Source organism: Lepisosteus platostomus, chromosome 11 (assembly GCF_059453375.1).
Source record: "Lepisosteus platostomus isolate fLepPlt1 chromosome 11, fLepPlt1.hap1, whole genome shotgun sequence".
In the NCBI taxonomy this organism is placed as follows: Eukaryota; Metazoa; Chordata; class Actinopteri; order Semionotiformes; family Lepisosteidae; genus Lepisosteus; species Lepisosteus platostomus.
The window spans coordinates 45893618-45907854 of NC_142621.1; the positions used below are offsets into that span (position 1 = coordinate 45893618).

General features: G+C 43.2%; 1 protein-coding gene and 1 long non-coding RNA gene across 3 annotated transcripts in view; one reads left to right on the plus strand and one right to left on the minus strand.

Annotated features, from left to right (window-relative positions):
• The window catches only part of LOC148652831 (uncharacterized), a 4844-nt gene extending 2569 nt beyond the window's left edge, over positions 1-2275 (minus strand). Inside the window, exon 1 of the long non-coding RNA XR_015925434.1 lies at positions 1997-2275. This is a non-coding gene — a long non-coding RNA (uncharacterized LOC148652831). The remainder of the gene's footprint in view (positions 1-1996) is intronic.
• Positions 494-13668, plus strand: LOC148652832 (uncharacterized). 2 transcript variants are annotated; one of them, XM_088600039.1, is made up of 5 exons: positions 494-644; positions 1539-1610; positions 8891-9226; positions 10249-10394; positions 12357-13668. In XM_088600039.1, the coding sequence occupies exons 1-5, from the start codon at positions 587-589 to the stop codon at positions 12435-12437; spliced, it is 693 nt and encodes a 230-aa protein (XP_088456165.1). In that variant the 5' UTR covers positions 494-586; the 3' UTR covers positions 12438-13668. The 2 variants fall into 2 exon arrangements, with proteins under 2 accessions (XP_088456165.1, XP_088456166.1); XM_088600040.1 differs by lacking the exons at positions 494-644; positions 1539-1610 and adding an exon at positions 7467-7634.
• Positions 13669-14237: the final 569 nt, after the last annotated feature.

A 14237-nucleotide genomic window follows, 5' to 3' on the forward strand; every position in this document is an offset into this window, starting at 1 on the left:
TTTTAGATCACCCAGTTTTAAGACTGACGGGGTTTTGAAAGAAACACACCTATCTCTCTGGCAAAACCTGACAAACGTATCATTGATTTAAAGAAGATTTTCCTATACAGAACAGCATTCTTCCGGTCACATGAATTATCTTTCTCATACAGTACAAGACCACAGCAACTCTCTGCGGTTCCTGTTTTGGCGCAGAGCTATTAGTCTTCTGAGCAACTTTAGCTGTCTGATTAGTCACCCTGTTAGTACCCAGTTGAGAATCTCCACACCGCCCGGGGAGCCCCGATCGTTCAAACGTGATCTCCATTCCTCGTGTACAGACAAGTTACCCCAGGGCCCATTTGGGAATGAAACAAGTCGGAGAACGATAAAAAATTATACAGTAGAATATTGAGCTATTTAGAATTGGAAAGAAAACAAATGCATTGTCACACATACTGCTGCTTCGTGATGTTTTATTACGCCATTGGGAATCTGTCTGGTTGGATCTGAAGTCATGTGACATTCAGTGGCGAAAGCCTGGTGGGTTTCTCTGAAATGAAATCCCTGTTTCAGTTCTCTCAGTTCACCCTTCGCATCTGCTGAGATGGGAGGGAGAGCTGTGCTGGTCTGCGGCCCGCTGGGCTCTGGTATGACCCGGAAAGGTACGTACAAGAACCTTACCGATGGTACTGCAAAAAGGCTGTGTGGGAGTCGCAGAACTCATAAGAACAGCAATAAAGAAAACAACATCTATTTTGAGCATAGATGGGAAACCTGTCACATGCATTGTTGGTTTAAGAAATTGAAATATTTTCCCAGACGGAACAGCATAGTTCTCAGTTCTCATCCGTTCTCTTTCTTATCCCAGACTGTATAATGATTTACAGTGGAAACCCAACAAATCAAGCAGTCTGAGCAACTCTGCTTCACCAAAAATAACCAGAAGAAAAAGGTGTTACATTTCACTTTATAAGAAATCATCTTAATATGACAAAATATTTTAGGTGGCTAAAAGGATGTTCATTATTTTTCACTGTCAATCATCAGATGCCCAATACTGGGCTCCACAGTTAGCAAGTGCTCTTTCCTTATGAAATTATTGTGTTGGTGTTAATGTAATTGTGCTGTGGTTTAATTGTTTTGTAAACCCATCTGCTTTTACACTGTAAGTCTGGCAGCTGTCTGCTAAGCAATTAAATAATAAACTATAAATTTGATGAAGACACAGGAAAGAAATTGGGATCAGATGAAGACCGTGGCTTATAATGGAAAAGCCAAGGCAATAAACCACAAAGGGCTATTGCCACAGTGACAACTTAAAAAAAATCTCCAAAATGTTTAAGATTGAAATATCTCTACAAAACTTCGCTGTCTATCTGAACTTCATCATATTATCGATGAAATCCAAGAACATGCTGTAAATGATACACAGAAGACAATAATCTAGTTCTTGTTTTTGCTGTAATTATTAGTAGGAGGAGCATCTGGAATGTTAGATGGGTCTATTGATTTGTAAAAACCGATCAGTTGTATTGAAGGGGTGGCTGTGTTTATAGGTTGGTGTTCCCTCTTTCTCGTCACCTTCCTGACTGCACCTCTCTGTGCTGCAGATGGGATTTCATCACATGGTAAGTGTCGTTTAGCAACGTGTTGCTCTCATCGTTACTGCCAGTAAGGAAGTACATTCCACATCCACGAAACAAAGGGTGAAGGAGGTCAAGAACGCACTTCTGTCAGTGTCTATTAATTGTACTTGGAATAGGTTTCAAGTCCAGAACTAAATCAGACTAGTACATTAGAGTTTTTACTGGCATTGCAGCTCATCCATAATCAATTTCTGTCATAACTATTTTTTAAAAAGTAAAACAAAAAGTGGTATATGTGCTACAAGAAAATACTGCAATTCATCCCTTTAGAAAATGTTGTTTGTGCATGAAACTTTAGATTTACCTTTAGGCAGATGATATAAAAAGGAATCACCCTGCTTGTGCTGTCTGCGATGCTTGAGTCTTACCCGTCTGATCCACAGTCACCCAGAGGCCTCCATACACAGAGGCGAGGCCGGGGGAGTCTGTGAGCTTCTCCTGCTCTGTCTCAGTGCTCGATCTAGACGGCCTGTATGTGAGAAGGAAGTTCACCCAGGAGGGTGAAGTGCTGTTTGTGAACAAAGACGGAACATTGACAGTACAGCCCGGGTACACTGACAGACTGATCACTACAGGAAAGCTGGAGGATGTCCATACTGGAGCTGCTACACGCAGTATCTCCCAGGCTGGGGGCCGCACGGTGCTGGACGAAGTTTATCCTTTGATTTATGCTTCGTGATTCTTTGAGCCAAAAAAAGTTCTTAGTAAATAAACTAACGATGACAACAGAATTGTAGGTATAGAATCTCACAGTCTCTGTTGGCTGAGCTTTGAGATGACGCCTGCTACTGTGTATTTACAAGTGTAACGCGTGGTATATCTGGAGGATGGGGGGTTGTGCTGGGGAGTCCCTGGATCCGTGATGCTCGTCTGATATAAAGGCCTGTCAGTGACGAGCTCAGAAAACAGCCAGGTCACATGGAGAAGGAATATCCCCACGGTGCTTACTGTTCTTTCCTGTTTTTCAGCTCCCTAACTCACGTGCCAGGAAGAGATCTCAGGTTCAAAGTGAGATGCGCGAGAAACTCTAGAATGAGGAGGGGTGACGAGCAGCAGGGGACAGGCACTCGGATCAGGCCACAGCTGGCCACCAAAACCTTCAGATTAAAATAAATCGACAGACTGTGATGTCATATTATAAGAAGAGGTGTTACCGATTTAAAAATGTTGAGTCACGGCCATCTGTTTTACATTTCTCTTAATACTAACATACTCATGTAATAATACTTCAATACATGACCATCCATAAAATGGGTGGTCATCAAATGTTCAATACTGTACACTCCTTATTTAGTGATAGGCAGCCAATCACCAAGAGTCCTGCTGACCCCTTGACCTCACCGAGACCACGTGTGAACAAGGGAGCAAGATGCAATCCACCAGATTTGAAATCTACCACAATAAATGCCTTAAGAATCCTGCATAGTGACTTGTGCTGTGTCGTAGTAATATTCGGCTTTCAGACCTTATCAGCTGTGTAAGAGCTCTTTAAAAAGCGCCCAGGCTTCAGCAGGCTCGGATATGGTCAGGTAAACAGCAGTCCGGCTGTTATCTCCTTAGCTGGGGAGCTGTCTTTCCAGCAGGTGTGAAGTCGACTCTGTTACGGCCAGGAAGTGGTAGAATAGAAAAGGCACGTTTGCCCGGAGACCGGTGATGCACAAGCACATTATTTTTGCATAGGAGCAGTGGGAACGCCCCCCCCCCCCCCCCCCCGCCCCCCAAAAAACTCGGCGGGTTCAAAGGTTAGCGTGCTTAAGAGGAACTTAAGAAAATCAATGTGTGTGTGTGTTACTGCCGTCTTGCGCCCTCTGCTTCTGTCACTCCGAGGTGCAGGGAGGATGGGAAAGTGGCTGGACAGAGTGAACAGATCGCACACAGCTATGTGAACGCTGATAATATGCACACCCCTGTCTTATCGACTGATTTCAATAATAATCTGAGTTTTGTTTAAGAAAGCCATATACCTACAGTCAATTCCGAGTGAGGCAAAAATGACGTCAATTTAACAGAACGTGTTTTACCTTCCCGACCTATAAAATCGACCGGGTTATAAACATCTGCTTCAGTGCTCACAATTTTCAAGGAAGACTGAAAACCCGGCTTTTGTAGATAGCTGTGAGCTGTGGTCTTCCGGCAATGCTGTACCAGTTCGGCGGTGACCAGTACGCAGGACTCTGGGACGCGGTGCGTGGAAGGAAGGAGGTTCACGCAGCGGTCCCGCAGGCCCCGCGTGGACAGAAACGGACCACATCTGCACGGAACCTCTTGAGCCCCCGCGCGCCTCGGCCAGATGTGCAGCCGGGGGACGTGCGAATCCGCCCGCGAGGGTGGCGGTGACGCGTGTTTTTGCTGTGCCCGTGGGTGCACTGCACTGTCCCGCCGGCCAGCTCGTTTCTTTCCACACATTCCGGCTGTTATTCCGACACTGTTGTTACTGGACCACAGCCACGGATACGAGAAGGGACACAAATAATCACTTTAAAAAATAAAGAGTTTTTAAATTATCTTTAAGGTACTCTTACAATTCCCAACACAACGTATTCTCTGTCCCCCTAAATCCCACAAATCCGTGTTTTCCCCCGAGAAACACAAGTGTAGAGTCCCATTGCAATAAAAAATACAACACATCTAATTAACAGCCAGATGTGACAGATCACATTTAAGACTTATACCTAATTTGAATACGTATTTACTTAATTTCAGTTCTCTTTAATCCCGAGGATATCTGAAATTCCCTCTCGCATACTAAAACCTCTAAGTGCATTAGATGTAGTAACAGCTACTAATAAATATAGACATTAAACTTCGTTATTAATACATTACACTTTTATTAATAAAACACGTATTAATAAACTTCACTATGAATAATTGTGGGGGAACTGTATAGCAATTTGTAGTTAAATATGACAATACTTTTCAAACGACGGATGAATTAATGCATTACTAAGTAACAATAGTAATACCACTATATTCAGGAACGTTATATAAAGTTATAGGAATCTCTAGAGGGCAGCAGCTGCTGCTTTGGGTTCGTTGCATTTGGTTTTAAGGTGGCGGACTGTTTTAGCACGGAGCTGCGTCCTGGCCACGGGTAGAATTCCAGTTAGTTCGCTGCTTTTCAGTTCTATGCAATTGACCCTGTAATGACTAATGTTAAGAAACAATAGGTTTTTTTCCATGCTGAAAAAAGAAGAAAGAAAACACAACGTTTCGGCCGTGGTGCGTTCTTCAAATGTTAAAACTGATGTTCATAAATTCCTCTTACACCTGAAGAAGGCTCCACGGCCGAAACGTTGTGTTTTCTTTCTTCTTTTTTTCAGCATGGAATAAACCTGTTACTTGTTCCTTTGCAGCCTACGCGTGCTGACGCAGCTACCCACCTGAATGACTAATATTATGCGATTTACGGTGAGTATAGGTTGTGCAGCAGACATTTCACTGCAGAATTGTTTCAACGTGAACTGCGTGCAAAGTAAACAAGTCGGATTTGTCGTCGAAACCGTCTCGAACTCCAGAGCAATAAATCTACTGGATTTAAAAGAGAAGTTTTCCCGACCCTGCTTATTTGCCCGTGTAATAATGCTGCATTACGTCACCGGAAGTTTTGTTGTCTAGTTCTAAACCACAGAACGTGGCCCTGCACATGCCTGCGAATTTCATCTATTTTATGATGTCAGTTGGAGGCTCTGCACGTTACTGTGTATTTTCATTGTGGTTTGAAATGCACATTTTTCGAAGCCCGGTTCTTTCTAACTCCAAAATATAAAAATAGCCGACAACTGCCACGCACTTAGTTATTTCCGAGTATGTGTCAATGATGATGCTCACATGAATACAAATAATACATTTAATTTCTGTCCACAAGAGGGAAGTGTCGGTTTGTAGGTCTGACGAAAACGTTCTCGAATTATCGACTAATCCTATTCTCAAATTGGGATTAATGAAATATAAACTCTTTGAGACGCTGTCTAATATATTGTAACGCAACGGGGGCTCAGGCGGGCGCCCTTGCCGCATCTGGTCGGCCCCATCCCGACTGGAGGCTCGAACCCGGGACTTCCGCGTCTCTCTGCAGCGACCTAGCCCCGTGAGCCAAAGAGAGATCTCTCCACAGCCCAGTAGCTGTGGTCCTGCTATCACAGGGAAGGGCGGTGACGTCACCCGCTCTGGTACGCCGGCTCTTACACAGCGCCCTGTCGGCCGTAAGCGTTACACTCTCCCCCGCTTAAATCGCCGTCCCCGGCGAAGGGCTATCCCACCCCGCTTCTGACACCAATGTAACGCAACTGGGGCTCAGGCGGGCGCCCTTGCCGCATCTGGTCGGCCCCATCCCGACTGGAGGCTCGAACCCGGGACTTCCGCGTCTCTCTGCAGCGACCTAGCCCCGTGAGCTAAAGAGAGATCTCTCTACAGCCCAGTAGCTGTGGTCCTGCTATCACAGGGAAGGGCGGTGACGTCACCCGCTCTGGTACGCCGGCTCTTACACAGCGCCCTGTCGGCCGTAAGCGTTACAATATCCAATACAAGTAATTTAAAAAAAGGGGTGTTATTTATGACATTGCAACAATTTCAACGTGTTTAATATTTTAGAATTTACAAAATTACTCTAAGCGAATTTTAAAAATATTAAACACGTTTTCAAAGGACAATCTTTTCTTTCAGACTGAATTTAAGGCATTTTAGTAACGCTTAGTACTTCCCGAAGCTAATCATCAGACATCTGAATATGTGTGATTGCTCTCTACGAAGACTCATCAAGTCTAATAAAACGACGTTTTGGACACGTATTTACGGGGTTATTATTACAGTCCAACAAATTCTTGTGAAAACCGAGTTAGCGACTTCTGATTTCATAGCATTTTACACTGCATAAAAATAAGCATCCTGTAAAATCCCAAGTTTTTGTCTTTGGCGTCAAAGAAACTTTCCGTTCGAATAGAAACATTTTGGTGAAAAAAATACAGTAACGCCGGTAATAAACACACAGAAAAGTAGGAAAGAAAGTGGTCATTTACTTCCCCGAATGACATGGTCCGCTCTCCTTTAAAAAGGACTGCTCTTGCCGGCAAGCATGCACAAAAACGTCCGAATGAAGATGATCATCCAGACTGACAGAAGCCAAACACTTCAGGGTGCCAACCTGAGGTCACAGACCTGGACAGAGAAAGATGAGAAAACCACTTGCGTACTATGTGACAAACCCCTGTCCTTCACCCCGAGTTTCAGAAGTTAGCAATGTCCCTGATGTTCCCAACTATCCCAGCATGCTCTCCTGGGGCTCACCTCTCCAGCCCCACTGCTGGTCTTCTCGGCATTACAATACACTTGTGTTTTCTTCAGTTGCAGGTTTTGGCCACAAGAGGGCAGTATGATCACGAAAATAGGGCCGTAGACCATACCTTTTCAGTCCATTGACAAAAACATCACTATTTCACCTTTGATCAAACATAAATATTCACTTAATGTTTTGTTTCAGTGCCCAAAGTTTAAAGAATTATGCAACCATGTCACAAATAAGCTCCTGTTTAGTGTTGCATTAAATTTAAAGGAAATTAATGTACCCGAAAGAGATACCCCAAAGGTGTTTGGATATTTTGATGTTCACATTTCTTACTTCTCTCAGGCAGAAAAGTGCTGTTTCTAAATTATTTCGTTTTTTTTTAAACCTATCCCGACTTTGAGCGCTTTCCTCACCAATTCTGTAAACCAACATTTAAATAAAAAAGGGTCATAGGCCTATACATACATTTAAAAAAAACATATTCGCACCCTGCTGTTTTTTTTTTTTTGGAGGGGGATAGAGTTGGCGAGCGAACTGACGCGACTCGAGTGTGGGTTATATTTCCTGGGCTTTGAACCGTGAAGCAGAAGGGTAACTGAAGAGTCAGCGAAGACACATCCGTCGCACTGCAGGGATGGCCGTGCTTACAGCCTGGCGTATCCCGCTCCTCACCGCCTTCCTGATTCTACCTGTCTGGACTTTAGACCCAACTATTTCATCAACTGGTAAACTCCGTTTGATCCGCGCCACCTTCATTATCGCTTTTCCGGTTTATTGTTTAGTATAGTGTTTCTCGGACACACTCGCAAAACACTTGAAGGTAATAATAATAATAATAATACAAGCTTTATTTTATATAGCACTTTTAAAGGTGGCTTCTCAAAGCTTTACAGAACGACAAAAACAACAATAACAAATACACAAGATATGCACAATGAGAATACACAACGAGAGGAGACAGCTGATGAAGGGGACTGAATACACAGCAGGAGCAGAAGGGTAAAGAACAGAACCAGTTAAGTAAAGTAAAAAAGAAGGTTTTGAGTCTAGGTGTGAGGGAGACTCTCTGATATCCTTAACACGTCCCTGTTCTTGAAAGTGTCCTCCCTGTGGAGAGATCGCTCAGTGTAAGAAAGTTACAAAATTGAAAGCCTGTCAGTAAATGCAGTGGTCAGTGTTAAGTGAGTTTGCTGTCAATAACAGGACCTCTATCTCTAACCTCAAGCCATTCCAAAGGCTGTGTTAGATACAGTGTAAAGGAATGAAGGGAAAGCTGAGATCAGGACTGAAGCCTCAGTGTACGGTGAAGCACTGATGTAACACAGAGCTCTCTGTGGATCATTCGTCTTTCACATTTCTATAAACGGTCTAGATTCTGGTGTTGTTTTTGATTTTGAAATTTTGGGTGTAGTTAGTGAACCACAGATCCCAAAATACAAACGAAAATGCAAATTAAATCTTAAAAAAGATTCAGATAAAATTCAAAAACTGCCAACGTCTGGGAAAAGGGCATTTACTGCAGACAATATTAGGCTGTTACATATAGATAACAAAGACTATCAATATACACTGGGCAAAAATGAACTTGAGGAACACAAGAGAGTGCAGAGGACAGGAATGCAAACAGCCCATCTGACCTGCTTAGGAGGCTGTGGCGAATCCATCTAAAGATCTCAGCAACATGGCTCCCACAACCCTTAGTGTAACAAAGTGCCTCTTGTTCTCAATTTTAAATGAACATCCACTTGATGTTCGCAGGATAGATGAAATTCGTAGATCAATCAGCTACTAAATACCAAACAGGCTAGGTGGGTTTTTAGTCTCCTTTCACTTGTCACCTTACTTATGTCTCTTTTTGTAAATTCACAGCTTTGTTGCAGTGATTGCAGTTCATTATTTTGCTTAGGATCTGTTTTCAACTCTCTGGTACCACTACATACGGCTCTGCCTCAATCTGAAGGTTTTTCTGTCTGATCCACAGCCACCCAGAGGCCTCCATACACAGAGGCGAGGCCGGGGGAGTCTGTGAGCTTCTCCTGCTCTGTCTCAGTGCCGGGTCTAGACGGCCTGTATGTGAGAAGGAAGTTCACCCAGGAGGGTGAAGTGCTGTTTGTGAACAACAACGGAACATTGACAGTAAAGCCCGGGTACACTGACAGACTGATCACTACAGGAAGACTGGAGGATGTCAAAGTCACATTCAAAGCACTGACAGAGGGGGACTCTGGGGTGTATGTGTGTGAGTACATCGCTCTCGATATGGATACAGCTTCGATGAAGAAACATGAAACTTCTGGTACCCTGCTTCTGGTCCGAGGTATGTGTGTGTCAGCTCTGTTTTCAGCAGTAGTAACGGCGAATAATGGCTTTGGTAGGACTGTTTTGCCCCGTGGTGTACTGGAGATAGCTAGATATTAGTTTTAATGATCTTGAAGAAATCAACATACCTGATGGCTTCACTAGCAGACACATGCTAGTAAAGATCAGTCTATTTCTTTTTAATATGGAGGTGAAAAAGGTGTGATTAAATTGTTATTGAAGTCGGTTCAAAGCACCGGGGGAATTTCACACCCACAGACAACTTTACGCTTGACATTCAGATCTGAAATGCAGAAGAAAAGGCAGTCAGAAAACCAAGCCAAATAAGAAAAAAAGTGGATGTCTTGATATTAACAGTCTATTAAGTTAGATTGATCAGTCTCATATGCAAGAGTATGTTACAGGTCTCACCAATGATCCCGTTTTTATTCACCTGTACCTGATCTTTCTTACCTGGTCAGAGTTAGGACTCACTGGCACTTTAGTTCACCACAAAGGAAGAGTTTATCTCACTGATCAGTTCAACAGAGGAATAAGATTCAATATTTTAGCATGCTGCAAAAGGGTCAGATTATAGCTCATAAGCAAGATTGAACACTTATATATAATCTAGGGAGAAATAGCAACACCCCCAGTTTTGTCATATTCATTTCATGCATACATTCATACAGGATCCTTGTTACTGAGCCCAGCGAAATAAGGCCTAGCCAATCCTGGCTGCAGATTCATTGAGACCAGAAGTCATAGGTGATCCACTCGAACATGCTCCAAACTGCCATGTTGCCACCATGATTATCAGACATCTACTTGTGTCTGGGTAGTGGGGGCTGCCACACTTTCTGTCCACTAAACAAAAGTGAAAAGCACAGAAACATTTTCACTTCTGACATTATTGCATAATATGGTTATGACTATTCCCGTAGGCTGCTCTGTGCCCTCTCGGGCTGCTGTGCATGCAGCGTGCACCTGTTCACTCTGCCTGTACTGGGCCTGTGCTGAAGAGCTGTCTGTCTTGGCCAGGAGAGAGACTGCAGCAGCAGCAGCAGCCCTGCGACAAGGAAGAGGCCCTGAAGTTGACCCCCACCCTGATGCTGATCACAGCGATGTCCGCCGGCTCCGTGCTCCTGCTGTGTGTGATGGGCTTCATCATCTGGCAGTGGCCCAGGGTGAGTACCCCCACACCGCCCGGGGGCCCCGGCAGTGAGGCTTAAATGTTGCCCTTGTCTTTTGCACAATTGGGCCTGGATGTTCAGAGAGCAGGTTTGCTGGGATCTGTTTGTTTAGCCTTTACCAAAAGTTCAGCTAAGATACAATAAAGTGACTTGCTTTAGCAGCTCCAGTCACTTACACTACATAACCAAAGACAGGACCAACACCCATAAGGAGGACACCACAGATCAATGCCCCCTTCTTATCAAAGGACAGGACTTGGAGCAGTTTGATTTATGCTATATATCAAAGGACAGAGCAAATAGCCATAACAAACCACAAAACTGTGAAACCAAACTTCTTTCTGAGCCCATGCCGTATATAAGGATTGAAAACTCTTTGCAGGGTGTCTTTTCTGCGAGTCAGACCCAGCATGCATTGCTGCCCTTATTGAGGCTCAATAAAACTGATTCTGCACAAGACTGTGCCCTCCTCCTCCTCTGATGAAGAATTTCCCACAACAACACACCCCTTATTACATCTTTAGATGTATCACCCTCACAAACATTCTCTCACGCGTTTCAGGTGCACTCAAGGTGCACGTGGAGGGGAGGGCTGTGTGGTGACACGCTTTGGCTGACAAGAGGCTGACCAGACATGTTGTTTTTTTTATGTGGGCCTTCAAGAAGGAGTCACGTACACCATGCATCATGAACTCCTCAGGCCCAGATTCATTTTTTCGGAGCTGGAAGGCTCTGGCTCTGCATGGTTTTGGTCCCGCCTCCTCTCTGAACAACCTAATTGAGCTTAAACAGGACCAGTGGGACGCTTTCTGAAGGTCTTCAGCTGTTGGCAATTTACAAAGATCTAGGAAAAAACAACTTTTAGGTTCTGTGCTCAAGGACCAAGGGGAAAGCTTGTGCACCTGTACTCTCTTCCCAGTGTCATCTAGTCCTGGTTCTGAAAGGCTACGGCCAGCTGTGTCTACAGGACGTCTCGGATTCCAGCATCCAAGGTTGTTAAATTAGTCCAGTTAAACCAACAATGGGCTGATGTGGCTGGTTAAGAGAGCTGACATGGACTGAAAACCTTCAGACACTGGCCCACCGGAGCCAGGATGGGACATCCAAGCTTTACGTTCTAACTGGTAAAGATAGATTAAAGACACGATGAATTTCTCTTAGGACAGCATGGTGCACAGTGGCTTGTACTGCTGCCTCATGGTCTATCAGCACTGGGGCCCTGGGTTCAATTCCAGACCTGGGGTGCTGTCTGCATGGCGTTTGTGTGTTCTCTCCACGTTGGCATGAGTTTTGGTCCTCTGTGCGGCTGCTCTGGTTGCCTACCACAGTCCATTGGGAAGATGAACATACAGGTTAATTATTAGGTTACTTTGGGGAAAATTGGCCCCGATATGAGACTGTGCACTGGCATAGACTGGCGTCCGGGTGTAACCTGCCTTGTGCCTGTTGCTTACTGGGATAGACTCTGTCTCCCTTTCGACCCTGTACTAGATAAAGCAGTTAGGAAGTGGGTGAACTGATAAATGGATGGATGGATTTCTCTTCAAATCACCACCATTAGACTTGACAACTTCTTCATATTCTTCAGCTCCCTATCAACAACAGAGCAGCTGGTCAGCTTTTTAATACAAATTTGTAAGACTGAACGAGAAGTTATCTTCTTTAATCTGGCGAAACAAACATTACATCAATTCTGGTAAAGCGCTCTTTGAAAATAGATAAGACAGCATATTCAGAGAAATGTGATGCAAAGCCTGATAAGGCAAAAAGCTTCCATTCTGCACAGATTGTAATGTCTGTGGGCACATTTGTGCAAGGAAGCAGATTTATGTCAACGCTGATAAAAAGTTCACTTCCGACGCTCAGACGAAAAGTATTTTCACATTATGTGTTTTGTGGGTAACAGCTGCAAAAATCAAAATAATTAATATTGTTTTGTTTTGTTTTTTCTTTCAGTTAAAGAAGTTCTTTGCGAAGCAGAGATCTCAGAGCCGACGACAAAATGATACAGTGTATGAGGACATGCGCAAGCATTAGAATGAGGGCAGTCTGGTTGTTGTTTTTCTTTCAAAAACAATACTTTTTGGTCAGCAGTGGTCCTTCTATTTATGTACAACATTTATAGGCTGTAATAACAAAAATGTTATTGTTTATAGAGTAATGGCTTAAGAATGCTAAAAGCATTCTATGTTAAACTTACCTCTGTAGCATGAATTGCTCTGCAGTTTTTCCATTGTGTACCATAGGCAAACCTGTTCTCCTCTCGACTTGTTTCCTGACGCACAGATATAACAAGATCGTAGAAATTAATTCCAAGCGCAATTTATCCTTGCCATTTTTTAAATGTGTGAATTTATCATTTTTGAATATTTCAAAAACAGCACACTGTTTATTTTTGTACGTACCAAGGGGGAGATGTGGTTTGTGATAAGGCTGGTGGAAATACATCTAAGACCGTAAGAGTCTTGTTTTAGTGTTATATGTATAGCTTCCTGCCCATTGAAAAGGGGTATCTTTATTTTGTGTATTTATGTAGACTGAGGCACCACGCTTCACAGCACTGACAGGACGCTGTGGTTTTAAAACTGGCAGGGTTCCAGTCTATCCTTGCTGCTCAGATTGTAAGGCTTGGCATATAGATCCTGTATATTTGCAGCTGTGAGGAATGTGTTTTATTGGTTAATGAGTTGTCGCTTAGCTCGCTCCTTCTGTGTCCAGTTCATCTGTAGCTCTGACCTGCTGGACGTAACTCCGGTCAAAACTAACACGGAACACGTGTGCCGGGAGACCCGGAGGTCACCCGGTGACCCACGAGGGGAATGAGGTTTAGTGAGTCTTTACAGCCTCGCGGGCAGCACGTCGAAAAGCAAAAGACAAATGCTTGTGAACGAGCCGGTGTCTTATGTACCTCCTGGCTACAGATCATGCCCACACCTCTGCAATGAGCCACAGAACATTACAATGAGTTGTCTGAAACAAGTCCCATCAGTTCTGCTTATCGCAGCACCTACCTCTTTCACTACCCCACTGAAATGTCTGCTGGTAAGGAGGAGCAGCACTGGCTCAGTCCTTTGTAACATTTTTGATTACAATAAAAAGGTTTTCATTCGTGACTGTGACTTAAAAATAAACATTCTTCACATTTAAGGTTACATCACCAAGAGGGCTTTTGCTAAGTATTGCTCAGTTTTGTAAGCTAAATTAAATATGTTTTAATACAAGTTTAATTGAAAAAAAATAATGTTTAATAAAAACAATGTTAAAAATGTTCATGTTTGGTGTTTTTTTTTCTGAGTCAGCGGGTTTAAACGTATATTTTCTTTGCAAGAAAACAGCTAAAAACTTGACAAGATAAATGTGGGAGCCACATCCTCCAGAAATTTACTTTTGTGATTCTCCCTCAGTTAAAAGTGATGACTGCTTATGTGGTAAATCTGGAAAATTTAAAGCCACTAACGTTTCCTTCCTTTCGCTGCTGAGTTGCCCTATCTTGTGGAAAAAAACTACTTTTTATCATTTTCTGAAGTGCTTTATAGGAAAATTTACGCATTTTGGTTCTTAAAATAGTTCACTCGAACATTCTCACATTAGAAGTTAGCAATAGTTCTCTTCTAAAGACTCGTTTTTCTTTAACCAGGTTTTTCATCAGTACAATGAGCAGATCTTCGGGTTTCTGAACATAACTTACAGTAAACAGCAGTTTTCTACGTACATTTCACCTCTGAAGGTTTCTTTTGGAGACCTTTATGCGAAATGATGTCATTTTTCTCATTGTTTTTCATTTTTATTCTGTTTTACCGGAATGTATGTGGGATGAGTCAATTAAAGCTTGTTTTT